The 13,929-nt window shown below is 60.3% G+C and overlaps 1 protein-coding gene across 1 annotated transcript; it reads right to left on the reverse strand.

The window, feature by feature from the left end:
* Positions 1–2,103: 2,103 nt before the first annotated feature.
* On the reverse strand, positions 2,104–8,924 carry LOC131672324 (homeobox protein Nkx-6.1-like). The gene is made up of 5 exons (XM_058949467.1): positions 8,551–8,924; positions 7,924–8,461; positions 7,725–7,835; positions 4,842–5,080; positions 2,104–3,095 (listed from the first exon to the last, which is right to left on the reverse strand). Exons 1-5 carry the CDS (start codon positions 8,743–8,745, stop codon positions 2,802–2,804), a joined length of 1,377 nt encoding a protein of 458 aa, XP_058805450.1. The 5' UTR covers positions 8,746–8,924; the 3' UTR covers positions 2,104–2,801.
* Positions 8,925–13,929: the final 5,005 nt, after the last annotated feature.

Consider the following 13,929-nt stretch of genomic DNA (forward strand, 5'->3'; position numbering starts at 1 on the left):
TGGGAGTTACTTGTTGGATCATTGTCATTTCTATCACTTGCCTTGACTGCTGAGGAAAAGACTTGAAAATTGGCTTTGGGAAAACTCGAAAAGGCTGGGGAACGGCGGCGCGGAGCAGGAGAGATGTTTGCGAAGAGCGGTAATGAGGGTAATGGAGCGATGAATCATTCGGCCGTGCTCAACCAATCAATTCAAACGCGACGCAAAAGCTGAGGAGCATCCAAGTGGTGTAAATCAGGCGAAAGTGCCGGCCGACAGCGTGGCCCGTCTAGTAGTACGTGTTATTCCGCGTGGAACGAGGCGTACATAAGAAGCTCTCCGGGAACGGGGTAGTATATGGAGTTGCAATGTCGCGTGCTAATTGAAGGCATAGATTAGCTCGGCGAGCAAGCGGAAACGTATATGCGGGGTCAGCCGGCAAAGTCGAAAGTCGCAGCGGCAGGGCGGAGGGGGGCTACTTAGCGCGTTAAGTGCTCGCGAGTGAAAGTTAACTGGACTTGACGCATCTCTCGGTTTCAGCGAGCGTTTCGCTAATTAGATCAGGGCATAATATACGGGAGCAGTGGCTGTGGGAAGTAATTGCATTTGCGCGATTGTTTATAATGAAGCTCAAGAGAGAGAGAGAGAGAGAGAGAGAGAGCGAGCGAGAGAGCGAGGGACGAGAGCCGATGTTGTTCGCAGGGCGTATTAACAAGGGGGCGAACAAGATCGAGGCGTGTCCCGGCAATAAATCAGGCTTAGGCGCTCGGGATTGTGCGCGCATGATTGCGGATCTCGCGCCGGAGGAGGCGTTTCGTTGGATCAAGCGGCTGTAAACGCGATTGTCAACGAGGCCGCGCTCGTTTTGCGGGCCGGCTCTTTATTTCGATGGCGGGCACGCGACGCCAGATAAGTGCGCTCGCTCGCCACGGGGGTAGGTCGGGTCGCGCCACGTGGCCGCAACTCTTTTCGGATTACAGCCGCGCTCGGGCTTATCTCCCCCGCGCCGGAGAGCCGAGCTCGCGCGAGAGCGCCCGTCGATAGCGCGCGCGAGAGACTCTCGCCGCGCCTCATTAATATCGGGTGCGCGCGACGCCCTGAGAGTCGGCCCGAGGAGTCGTAAAGTCGGGGCTGCAGCAATATCGGGGCAGCGATTTATCGGTCGCCGAGAGGCGTTAATACCTGCTTTCGCGCGGGGCTTTAAATCAATGAAAAATGTCGCCTAATTGCGAATATGAAAAAACTTGGCTCCCCTCGCAGCTGCGAAATTATCAAAGTTTGGCTGCCGCCGCGAGATTGTTTGTCGCGCTCTCTTGCCAGTCGATACATCGGCATTTTTACGAGGGACTACGCAGCAGTCGAACGCTTTTATCGGGCGTCGAGATGTATATATATATAGATTGCGCGGTGGCGGCGGCGGCGGCGGCGGCGGCAGCTCTGATTTATGGGCAGCTAGGCGCAAAGACAAGTGCATGGCGTCGGACGAGGGGGCGGAGGGGATGAAACTTCATCATAACAGGCTGTTAGCCAAATGTGCTGTCGGCTCAAAGTCGCGCCACCCTCGGGCACCCCAGCTATGACGCTTCCCCCCTCCCGCTCCCCAAGCGCCGCCGCCGCCGCCGCTGTTCGCCTCGCGCACAAAGGAGCCTTTATTCAATTAATCTACTGTTTAGTAAATTGATCCCGGTCCGCCGAGCATCGCTTACAGCTCGTTCCCAATTAACTGGCGGGGCTGCTGGCCGCTTTTGCGCCCCGGCCGTATATACTTACCTCTCCCGGCGGAAGCAATAAGCCGCGCCGAGGTGTGCGCGTCTATTGTCGGCCGGCAGGCTGATTATGGCAGAGTGGCCCCTGCTCCCGCGTATACTTTCCAATCCGCAGGGAAGATTTAATCAAGAGCGAGAGATCAATCGAGCGAGCGAGAGAGTCATTGTGGCGGAATGGACGTGAAAGGGAGCGCGGGCGGGGGAGGGGGGATGGAGAGCAGAGAGCAAAGTGCGGAAATTGGCCCCGCGTGTAAGTACACGGGTGTAACGAGCATCCGAATGGCTGGGCAGGAGTCACGGGCAAAGACAGAATGCGATCGGATGTGTCAGTTTTAGCTAAATTTTATTCTATTGACCATTTAATGTTCGACTTACGTCCGAATGAGATATTATAGTACACAAGCTGCACTCTGGTAACATCTATTTATAATTTTTACAATATTTTTATACAAAAGCGCACACGAGCACGCTCGCAACACATTCACTCTCTCTCACTCTCTGCTTCTCTCTTTCGCAACTCTGCATAATAGTCGATTAGCTACATGCGTATCTCGACGCTCCGCGGATACGGACATCAACGTCTTGCTCTGTTCTTTCTTCTCCTCGTGCGTATACCTATGTATATATGTATAAACGTATAGCACTCGTCGCGCAGTCACATATATTCTTTTCTCTCGACACGTATAATATGTATAATATGTATATATATAATATAATCTGCGCACAGCTGTCACTCTCACTAATAATAAATAAATACGCGTGTAGCAGGAAATGTACAGGAGTGGAGTGGAAACAATAATGGTAAGTAGGGTGCACGGTGGGTAAGAGTCGCGGGGAGGAGGAGGAGGAAGGCGGGGAGGGCGGTGAGGAGGAGGAGGAGGAAGAGGAGAGGAGGGCAAATAAATAGAAGCGCGTGCCGAGCCGGCTGGGTTGCTGGCGGCGGCGCTGGGCGCTGCTGTTGCGGGTATATCTACAAAGTATTTACAAGGGAGGCAGGAAGGAAGGAAGCGCTGGTTTTTGCCGGTGGGTGTGGGTGCGGGTGGAGGCCACGCCCCCTCAGGCGCCGCCGTACTGCTGCTGCTGCTGCTGCTGCTGCTGGTGCTCGAGCTCGCGGCGCAGCCGCTTGGCCGCGCTCTCCTCCGCGGCGTGCTGCTGCTGCTGCTGCTGGTGATGGTGCTGCTGTTGCTGCTGCTGCTGCTGTTGCTGCTGCTGCTGCTCGTGGTCGCTCGTCTCGCAGCCGTCGTCCGCGTCGGCGGCGACTCCCTCCACCTCCTCCTGGCGCCGCTTGGCCGTGGCCATCTCCGCGGCGTGCTTTTTGCGCCACTTGGTCCTCCGGTTCTGGAACCAGACCTGCCGCGCGCACGCGCGCGCCCCGTTAGATGGTCGTCGCTCTGCACCCTCGGCGCCGCTCCCTCGGCGCCCGTTACCTTAATTAAGTACACTGTTGCGGGGACGCGCGGAGGAAAACTCTTATCGCCGCCGACGAGCGCCAGGGATTTTAAGGCCGGCCGTTATTAGTAAGGAGAGCCCCTCCGACTTTCATTCCCGTGTAAACATTGGCCTGCGCTGCCTACGCCCGGCTCCCTTAATATCCAGCCCCTTTACCCCTTTCGTTAATTTTTCTCTGCTCCGCCGGCGCCGCCGAGATCTAATGCCCGCGCCGTACGTGCCAGCTGCACTCGCCGGCGCCAAGATTTTTTCAATCAAGCCGTCAGCGCGCGGCCCCTCGCCGAGCTTTCGGACGCCGCTTTCGCGGCTCGGCCGCGTCGCGCGAGGCGCCGACACCGCCTCCGACCGATCGCCGTCGCACGCGCGAATCCGCAGGCGTCGCCCGCCTCGGCGACACGGGCCGCCCGCGGGCTTAGCCCAAAAGACCGGGGATTTGTCGAACACGCGTGTATCTGGCAGAGTTTAATAGAAAAAAGATTAGACCGCATGAGTGATGTGTAATGCATGGCCAAATAATTAGATTCCGGCGAGGCTGCGGCGGCCGAGGATCGATCATCGTGCGGTAGGAAAAAAGAAGAGTGGCAAGCGCGGCCGGTGCGGCTCGACCGCCCACCGAATCGCCCACCGAGTCGCCCGTATGGCTCTTTGTCGCAATATTCAGGGACGTCGCCTCGCGAGCGCAAGACACGCGCGCCGACGAAACGCCGCTGCGGCGAGAGATGGATTTTTTCCTATTTTTTTTTATACGTCGCATTAGTCACGCACGCGCTGCCAGACGGCGGGCACCTCGCCCCATCGCCTCGCGCGCGCACAACTGTTAGATTTATTAAATCAGGATTATCTAAACTCGGGCTGTCTCGTGCTTCGTCGACCCCGTGAAACCACACGCGCATTTTTGCCCTTTGCAGCCGATCGATCGCAAAGTGGCTTTCGTTTTTTAAAACGCTTCGCATCGATTAACCGCACGCCCGTTAAGATCGGATTAAAATCGCGAGAGCGCCGCCATCCGCGGAAGATGGCGCGATGAAGCAATCGGCGCCGAGCGCGTTACGACGCGGAGGTGTGTAGGTGTTCGGGAGCAGGAGTTGTCGGCACATAAAACTGGCGGGGAGAGAGAGTGAGAGAGAGAGAGAGAGAGCGAAGAATCGGCTCGTCGGCGCTGCGAGCGTATGTGTCTATCTGTCGATACGGGAGGTCGAGACGTCGCGCGCGGAATACAGAGGAGCGCATTATCGGCTCTCCGCGGATAGGACGGCAGCTGCGCGGATATACGTACACGTCTCGGCGTTTTGGCCTCCTCGGCCGAGCGAACGTGGACGCGAATCGCGAGCGTCACCTTGCATCCGCACGGCGCAGAGGGGGAGCGCACATACATGAGCATTCGACACGCGCGCTCGTCGGCCTAATTGAGCCCGCGCCGAAATTGATTGCCCCGGCCAGCGGCGGCGGCGGCGGCGGCGGCGGCGGCGGTGGCGGCAGCGGCGAAGGCGACGGCGACGACCGGGTAATCTCGGTGTCGCACCCCGGCAAATCCGCGGGTAATTGAACGCGGCCGAGTTGGCGTCCGGGCGTCAGCGCGCAGAGAGGGCCCTCGACGAAAATGCAAATGCGGCGGTGGCGGCGGCGCCGCTGTCGGGGCGCACTCACCTTCACTTGCGACTCGGACATGCCCAGGGCGTAGGCGAGCTTGGCCCGCTCGGGGCCCGCCAGGTACTTGGTCTGCTCGAAGGTCTTCTCCAGGGCGAAGATCTGCTGACCGCTGAAGGTCGGCCGCGTGTGCTTCTTCTTGCCGGCTTCGTGGTCCGAGCCCAGCCCGCCGCCGGCCTGCTGCTGCTGCTGCTGGTGCTGCTGCTGCTGCTGCTGCTGGCAGCCCAGCTGCTGCGACACTGCAACCGCAAGGCAAAGCGCCGGCCGTCAGTGGAATCGCGCGTATCTCCAGCGCGAGCTCGGCGTGGCCGCGGCGGCCAAAATTCGGGCGCAGCCTCTGGTTCGAGGAGAGCCGAACGCCGCGCTTATTCTAATTCCGCCTGGGACCCAGCGGGGGACGCTCGATAAAAGTGCGCGCCGCGGCGCTGCATCGCGGGCTCGTCCCTTCGGCCGCTCGGAGCAGGAGCAGGAGCACGTGGTGCGCGCGCGGGCCTCGTGGGGCAGCGCGCGACCGAGGGGCGCAGGGGCGGCGTTCAATTTAATAAAGCAATTTGTAACGGAATACGAAACGAGGCAATAATGGGCGGCGGGGGAGCGATCCTAACGAGCTGCTTACCGCATTCCGCCGGCTGACCGTGCGTGCGCAGGCAGGACAGTAGCGCCGCGACAAAAATCGAGAGCAAGCTGCCGGGCAAGACGCGCGCGGCTTCCGGCCGGAATGAGGGCCGAAGGGATTGGCCGCACGTGCGTCCGTGTGCGTGCGCGCGCCCGTCTGCCAGATATCCTATTCAATATCGAGCCCTCCCGCAAAACGCCCGACAACTTTTATCCCCTTTTATCCCCGCACGCCCGATTTCCTTTCTTCTCTCCTCTCTCTCGCTCTCTCTCGCTCTCTCTCTCTCTCTCGCTCTCTGTTTTCTTTTTCACGCCCCATAATCCCACTCGGCGCTCTCCGCGGACTTGTAAACCAATTAATCCGGCGGCTCTCGATATCCATTTGGCCGCGCCGAATAAACATAAGCTTGCACTCGATGCGCCCGCGCCCGCGGAGGCTTGAGCGATCGCACCTCTGGGACGCGCCAAGGCGATGATACGCCTAACGCACCTGCTTTATTCGACTTCCGAGAGCGATATATATATTGATATGATGGGCGCTCGCATTGAATAGTGATTTTACGAGCGCGTCCATCGCCCCGATCGTTCGCCCCGCGCCACTCGCCGGGAGCACAGAGGGAAAACGGGAAAAACAGTGGGCGCGCCGACGCAGTGTTGTACGGAGGGAGGAGGAAAAAACTTGCTGACACGGCTGGGACGTCGTCGTCGTCGTCGTCGTCGTCCCTCGGTTTTTCTCGCGACAAATGAAACGCTATCGCGCGCTGCGGATACATCGCCGTAAGGGCTACGGGAGGAGGACGGGGGGGGGGGGGGTGTCGGGGGCGGGCGGCAGAAGGAGCGTCGGCACGATATATAAAGCGGCGCGCGCTCCAAAGTCGTGCGCAGGCACGTGGCCTGCTCGACGCCTCTAATCGTCGGCAGTGGTCCGTGCGTCGGAGGGAGGACGCCGCGCGCGAGCCTGCACCCGTTAAGAATAATGGCTTTTTCATGCGTTGTTGTACTCGAGCTAAGCCGCAGACGAGTGAGCCGCCCCCCGCAGTGAGCGCGGCCCGATAACATCGACAGATGCCTATCCGCGCGCCGACACTTGCGCCGTTATTGCCGCGCCGTGCGGCCGGCACGCACTTGCCTCCGCGCATTATTAGCCGTATCAATTAGGCGGGCCCGCATCTTGATCGACGCGCCGGATTAATAAAACGCGGCTTACAACCTAACTAATGCGCGGCCGCGTCGCCCCCGCCAACTTTTCGCGCCGCGCCACTCCTTTATCCGCGCCGCGGAGCATTTGTCATGGTAAGCTGGCTTTTCGGCGTATCGCGATAAGGCCGCCCCGGCGGCTCCCTCGCTCTCGCGGCCGACGGAACGCCACGCCGATGATGACCCGTCACGAGCGATTCCAGCCAGCGTGCGCGGCGATAAGGGCGCGCGCCAGGTAGCACGCGGATCACCATGGCCGAGTCGATGGGCGCTTTTAATACGTGCTACGTATCGGCGGTCCGAGATAAGATAGCAGGCGCGGGGGCATTTAATTGAAACTGTACTCCAATAAGTCAATCCGCCGAGATACACGTAAGTCCGACACGGGCGCCGAGTGCGTGAACGCGCAGCTGTCGCGCCCCGCAATCTGTCAAATTTGCCGCAGAGCACGCGGGAACTTGTGTTTTATCGATCGTCCGCTCGCTACAAGATTCCAATCTCAACCAAGCGATATTAGTTCATTGACGAGGCAGCCGAGCTGCGAGGAAAAGTCTCTCTCTCTCTCTCTCTCTCTCTCTCTCTCTCTCTCTCTCTCTCTCTCTCTCTCTCTCTCTCTCTCTCTCTCTGCGGCAAGCGAGCGAAGGGAAGGCGCTCGTTTCCGTCTCCTCTTTCGACGTCCTCGTCGGTTTTTTCCCATTTTTTGCGGCCGCCCGACGACGAGCACGTTAAAGATCGTTTCCTCTGTTTATTGTTTACGTACGTATGAGGTCTGCGCGGCAGCGACGACGGGCCTGGCTTCGGAGTGCTCCACGGGAAAAATAACAAACACGCGGGCGCGCGAGAGCTACTGATCGCTGAGCAAACAAGCAGCTTCGGCTCTCGATGACTGTTTTCCCGGAGGCCTGTTCTTTGGGAGCCGTCGTCGTTGGTGATTGATCCGCGTAGCCGCGCGGCCACTGGCGGCGAGAGCGAGCGAGCGAGCGCAGAACGACCGCGCGGAAGAGGCAAGCGACGGCCGTCGCGGGCTCGGCGCGGCGAGGAACCAGGCCCGGAGGCCGAGGCGGTACTCACGGGAGTGCAGTCGGGCTCGCCAGCCGAGGGGGTCGCTCACCAGGCCCTGGAGCCCCGGCCAGTAGATGGCCGGGTGGCGCGGCTCGGCGCGCTGCTGGAACTGGCCGAGGCCTGCGGGACAGAGGCACACAGGCGGCAGAGCGTTAGCGGCGCACTGGCTTAGCAATCGATCGGCGCAAACAAATCCGCGGAGCATTACCGGTGGAGGCGGCGGCGGCGGCGGCCGCCGCGGCCGCGAAGCCCGCGTGCATGGCGTAGCGGGGCGCGGCCTGGGCCTGGGCCTGCTGCGGCGGCGCCGGCTGCTGCTGCTGCTGCTGCTGCTGCTGCAGCTGCTGGGCGCTGGCCTGCGCGGGCCTCGACAGGATGGTGTCGATGCCGTGCGGGTTGCTGCCCACCGAGGTGATGGAGGTGGCGGGGCTCTGCTTGCCGCTGCCCGTCGGCGAGCCGCGCGCCGGCGGCTGCTGCTGCGGCTGCTGCTGCGGCGGCGGCTGGCGCTCGGCCATCGAGTGCAGCGCGGCCAGCGGCTGCGAGGCGGCCAGCATGGAGCCCGCGGCCGCGGCGGCGTTCAGGTTGAGGAACTGCAGCACGTGCGGCGGCGCGAAGTCGTGCAGCCAGGGCGGGCGCGCGGCCGCGCCGGGTGCCGGCGGCGGCGGCGAGCACGAGCCCATGGACGAGCCCGCCGAGGAGCTGCGCTCGTCCTGCAGCTGCTGCGCCTGGAGCTGCTGGGCCTGCTGCACCTGCGGCGGCGAATCTCCGCTGAGCGTGACTGCGCTGGGCGCGCGACGGCGGCGGCGGCGGCGGCGGCGGTGGCGGCGGCGGTACTCACGAGCGACTGGCGCTGCGGCTGCGGCTGCTGCAGGTGGCTGGCGTGAAGGTGGTGGCTGAGGTTGGCTGGCGGCTGCTGCTCCGAGGCCGAGGACATGTCCAGGGCGGCGCGCTGCCCGCGGCTGCGGCTGCTCGGCGGCTGCTCAGCGGCGACGCGGCCTCTCTCCCCGCCGACGGCGCTCAGGCTGCACACCATCGCGCCTCCGCCAGGCTGCGCATATCTTGCACCTGCTCGCACTCTGCACGCACTGCTCGGTCCCGAGGTTGCAGGCTCGACCGCGGCGGGAGGGCGCGCACCGTGCGACTGGCGGCTGCGGGCGACGGCACTACGCGCGGACGGGAGCTGCGCTGGCGGCGGGAGCGACGGCGATCCGGTGCCGGCGAGGATGCGAGTGCGGCCCGGCGCGCTCGGCAGCGCGGCCCGCGAGTCGCGGGGGGACGGCGCAGCCGGGCGCGCGCGCCATTGGCGGGGAGGCGGCGCCCCGCTGGCTTTGATTCGAGCCCCGGCGAGCCAACCTCCGGCGGCGCAGTCGCGTGGGGCGGGGCCTCTCAATCTCGCGTTAGCCTCTTGTTAAGCGTCTTTCATTGTCTGTTTAAACTCGTTATTTATGATGCCGACTGAATAAAACAAGAGCTCGGGCTCCTTGCTCGCTCACTTGCTCGCTTCCTTCCTTTCGTCCCTTGCCGGCGGCGCCATCAACTCTCGGCAAGCGAGCCCTGATTTCGCCGAGCGGCGGCGTCGGCAGCGACGACGACGGCGGCGGCGACGACGACGACGACAACGCCGACGACGATGGATATGGGCAGGCTGACCGCGAAGGCCGCGAGTTGCCGCGCGCGTGTAAAATGCGCGTCGCCAGCAGCGTCTAAACGAAAGCTCGGCAACAACGACTAAAATTGATTGGAACGTAGAAAAAATTGTTATTTATCGCAGCCAGCGTTATTCGGCAAGGATCGCGACTGCCTGCGACCCAGTAGCCCCATTGTAGACAATTAACGGGCCATTAAATTGCGCGCGTTACGCGCGATCGCCTCATTATTTATCGCTGGCATTATATGGGAGAAACGCGCGGATCGGCGCAACGAGGCGCGGGACAATCAATCGGCGCGCTATTAAGACGTTATACGGGTGCGCGGCCATTGGGGCCAGTTCGATCGTCGTTTGTCGTGTGAAATCAGACGTGAAATGTATTTAAAGCGTGAACGCGCGCCATAAATTTCCGACGGCGCGGCCGACACAGCGCCTCGGGTCACGACGAGCCGCGCGAACTACAAGAGCTCCCGGGATGTGCGTCGGATGTATACATCGAGTGTTGATTAGCTGCCAACAGGCAGATATAAATCAGGCCGACTGCGTTCGACGGCGCGCAGTCGATTATTTGCGGCGGTCCGGGCGTCTGCTGCATGAGCCTGTAAAAAGGCAGGCGGGCCGCGCAGGGAGAGGGAAGACGCGGCGGCGGCGGCGGCAACGGGGGCAACGGGGGCAACGGCGGCAGGGGATGAATGGCGCTGCAGCGGCAGGTAAGAGCGCGGGCTCTTTCCCGCTGACTTTCCGGCTTGCGCGCGCTCGTTTGTATTTGGACAGCATTAGAGCAGCGCGCGGAATGGCTTTTGTGGCAGGCAGCGCGCGCGCGACAATAGCTGCGTGTCGCTCGCCAGTCTCGAGCATGGGGAGGACAGCTGCGCGCAAATAGACTATCAGTCATCCCTCGCCGCCGTATACGGACGCGCGCCGCGAGCGCCGCGCGGATTATTGCGCGCGCGGTATTAGCCGCGTTCAGCGATTTCCTTAGCTGACCGCGCCGGCCGCGCGTCTCTACCGAATAACGCGACTAGATCGCGCGCCCGCGCTAGTCGCCCGAGCAGCCATCCATCATCGGCGAGAGAGAGAGAGAGAGAGAGAAAGAGCCGTGCAACTAGCGATGGTCGAGCATCGGATTGCAGCGACGACATTAATTCGTCGTTAGCGCTGCCGCCGATCAATCTTCGGGCGCGCAGGCGGCGCAAATAGCCGCGGCCGAAAAGTCTCTTTCTTCGAGGCTGGAAAGCTCTCTCGGGCGAGCGTGCGCGCAATAAAGAGGTGCGACGAGAGGAAGTGACCTGCGCCGGTTAGGACGAGCTGCCGTTCGCCCCGCTCCCCGACGCGCGCACGCACGCACACACATGCGCGCGCGCGAGCGTTCGCACACAGCAGTATAATAATAACACAAACGATTAGCCGTGAATAAAGCGCTCGTCAGGGGAACGAGAAAGATTGGCCGGCTGGCTGAAATCTGTCGGGCCGACAATGGCATTAGGCGTCAAATTAGGCGACGGCTTCGTGACTTTTCTCTCCCCGGCGATGCCGGCGCTCTCTATACAAACAGAGAGCCGTGCGCGCAGGCAGGCTTTTGGATCGGCGTTCTATCTGCTCGGGTCTATTATGCCTCTTGATCTCTATTATACGGCTGAGCTCCCTTGTATTCGTTCCGGCGAGCATACCTGCCAGCTCTCTCTCTCTCTCTCTCTCTCTCTCTCTCTCTCTCTCTCTCTCTCTCTCTCTCTCTCTCTCTCTCACGAGCGGACTTCTTTATGCTCCTCGGCTGCGCCGCGCACTCTCGACGCGATCGCTCGCTTCCGCCCTCGAGGCCGTGGTGGTGGCGCGCGCGATTAATCACCGGGCAACGAGAGCGACTGCACTTTTCACCGTGTCGCTTGTATTGATCAAAGTCGCATTTCCATGCTGCGAGCGCGCGCGGATGAAAAACCCATCAGGGCTTCGCCGATGAGAAGGTTTGGCCGGTCCCCCGCGCGAGCGGCCTGCGCGACCCCGTGGCGCGCGCGCTCGATAAGCCGACCGATTGATATCGGCGCGAGGGGCGCGCCTCCGAGCTCGCGCATCCAAACGAGCCGCATTACGCGACGACAGCGGCGGCGGCGGTGGCGGCGACTACGACGACGACGACGACGACGACGACTACGACGTCGGAAAGAATCGAAGCTCCGCAATCAATGTCGCGTTAGCCGTGCGCGCCGAAGTTGTCGCGAGTACGCGCACGCAGCGGCAGCTCGTTAAAAACTCGTGCAACTCCGGCTCGGCTGCATGCGGCCTGTGAATAAAAGAGCCGCGGCGGCGCCGGAGAGAGCCATAAACAAGTGCTTACCGCGATCTAATGCCTCTCTAATGGCCGCTGCGTATCTGCGCCACTTACGCGCGATTTAATTACTATGTAAATGTCGCCTCGCGCCGAAACCCCAGCAGGCAGCGCCGCCCGATGTCCTTAATTACTTTGCGCGTTGTATTAGGCGAGAGAGAGAGAGAGAGAGACAGCCAGGCAGTCGACTCACTCCATTAGTCCCTCGCTTCCTTCCTCCTTTCTTCCTTTGCGACGCTCGCGCCGAATATCTATAACGAGCACCTGCAGCATTCCTGCGCTCCGATTTACACGGGCGCTCGATCCCCGTCGCCGCTGATACTTCGGGGATAGCGACAAATATTAATGACGCCCGGCTGCGACGCCATCCAGCGTAAAACTTGCCGAGTAATGCCCCGTCTGCCTTTATCCGCGCACGACGGCGCGGTCATTAATGCCGCCCGGCTCGCCTCTTCACTCCCACGCCTCGCGGCACGTTCGCCGCTTAAGCGACTATTAGTTGTTTATTAAGCACAATAACATTTTCGGGAGAGCGGACGACGCAGGCTTCCACCGAACGGCATTCCCCGGCTCGCCACTATACCCGTTCGCCTTTCTTCGCCGCGTCCTCGCTCGGCCCGAGCATTCGACTTCTTTTACGATTTTTCCTTCCTTCCCATTCACTTCTCGCCTCCTCCTCGCCCTTTCAAATAAGCCCCGGCGCGCGCTCCTTTTACTCGCGCCGTTCGTCAAAAATATTATGTCCTTTTTATTGGGCATCCGTCAAAGAAGCTCGCTCGTTTATCCGGCCATCCTGCAGATTTACGGCGCGCGGCCGGATTCCGTGGTAAACAAATTAAACGAATGATGTCTCCGCGCGACCTTCGCCGCGGCGACGATTCCCCGATTCCAGCGACAAGCCGCGTACGTACGGATAGCGCCGACATATCCTATACGTTCGCGCAGTCGCCAGCTTTGCGAGCGACGTCACGAGCGCGCGAACGGTCGCTTCCAGTCTCTGCCAATGAAAGTCGCAAGTCGCGACCGATACCCAAAAGTACCGCATCGATCGGGACTTATTGGACGACCGTAACTCTTTGAAATTCTCAAAAGTCCTCAAGCACGGCAAAGTTCGCGCGACTCGTCCTGGCGCTTTCAACTTTTCGCAATGCTCACTTTTAGCGCATTATCTCGATTTATGCATTCCCAATGTCTTTCGGACGTTCGCTTCGCCATTCCGAAACTGAAAGTTGCGAGTGCGACGCTGACTGGTAGATTGTCGATCGATCAAGGGACCTCACAGCTGACAATGCTGCTCGGATCTTCGGATCGGGTGCTCCACAGGAGCAACCCTACGATAACTCCGCACGATTTGTGGTAATCGCTGAAAGATTTTGGGCAAGTGCACCAAAGAGCGTCCAATAGAAAAACGTTTGATCGCAACCGTGAAAAAAAAAAACGAACGGGAAACAGCGATGCTCGGCCGCAAGGATGTGTTCGTTTGGTGGGCATTTGTTGTTTACATTGACAAGCGGCTGGCTCGTCGATAAAAAAGAAAAAAGCAAAGAAAAAAAAGGAATGAGACATCAGTGGCGGCGGTGGAGGTGGGCTTTGGCGTAAAAATAAAAAGAGTTGGCTGGTGCAGAAACGAGGGAAAGGACGAGTGAGAGAACGAGCGGCCGGGGAGAGAAAATTTTGGGGTGAAACTCGGCGCGTTTCGGGGCTATCGCTCTATCTGTCGTATCTCGGCGAGCCGAGAGAGTACACATATATAGCTTTGTTACACGCCGTACACTAGACTTCGCTCCCCAAAATGAATCGGCTCGTGTCCCGATGGCTCTTTATGTGACATAACGCACGGCCTAATAGAAAATAGTAGCGGAGCCCGGGCCTGAGTTGTGGCTGTTGTGCCATGTCGGCGCGCATCAATTTGGCTAAACGACGGATTAATTTAATAACGAGCTGGAGCGCGGCAAGGCGTCCGCGTCCATTTGCTTGATGATAGACGACGAGATGGCCGATGCCGCTTCTCTCTCTCTCTCTCTCTCTCTCTCGCCTTTATTCGGAGTTCACGAGTGTGCCTTTTACGCTGTTCGCGCGCGCATCATTATGTGCGCGGCCGGTCGGATTAATTGATCATCAAGCGCTCGGCGCGTTAAATTTACAATGAGCGCGCTCGGCAAATCCCATCGGTTTTACGAGCCTTTTAATGCGCTCGCTCGTCATGCCAACTATCAAAAATACAACATATAAATTACCAGGCAACA

The sequence above is a fragment of the Phymastichus coffea genome, unplaced genomic scaffold (genome assembly GCF_024137745.1).
Source record: "Phymastichus coffea isolate CEN01 unplaced genomic scaffold, Cenicafe_Pcof_1.1 PCOF00148, whole genome shotgun sequence".
NCBI classification, from domain to species: Eukaryota; Metazoa; Arthropoda; class Insecta; order Hymenoptera; family Eulophidae; genus Phymastichus; species Phymastichus coffea.

Coding starts and splice junctions, on each gene's coding strand:
- LOC131672324 (XM_058949467.1), bottom strand. CDS start 8,745: ATGGTGTGCAGCCTGAGCGCCGTCGGCGGGGAGAGAGGCCGCGTCGCC. Junction 8,462..8,550: donor AGCCGCAGCGCCAGTCGCTC/GTGAGTACCGCC, acceptor TCGCCGCCGCAG/GTGCAGCAGGCCCAGCAGCT. Junction 3,096..4,841: donor TGTCCGAGTCGCAAGTGAAG/GTGAGTGCGCCC, acceptor TGCGCGCGGCAG/GTCTGGTTCCAGAACCGGAG.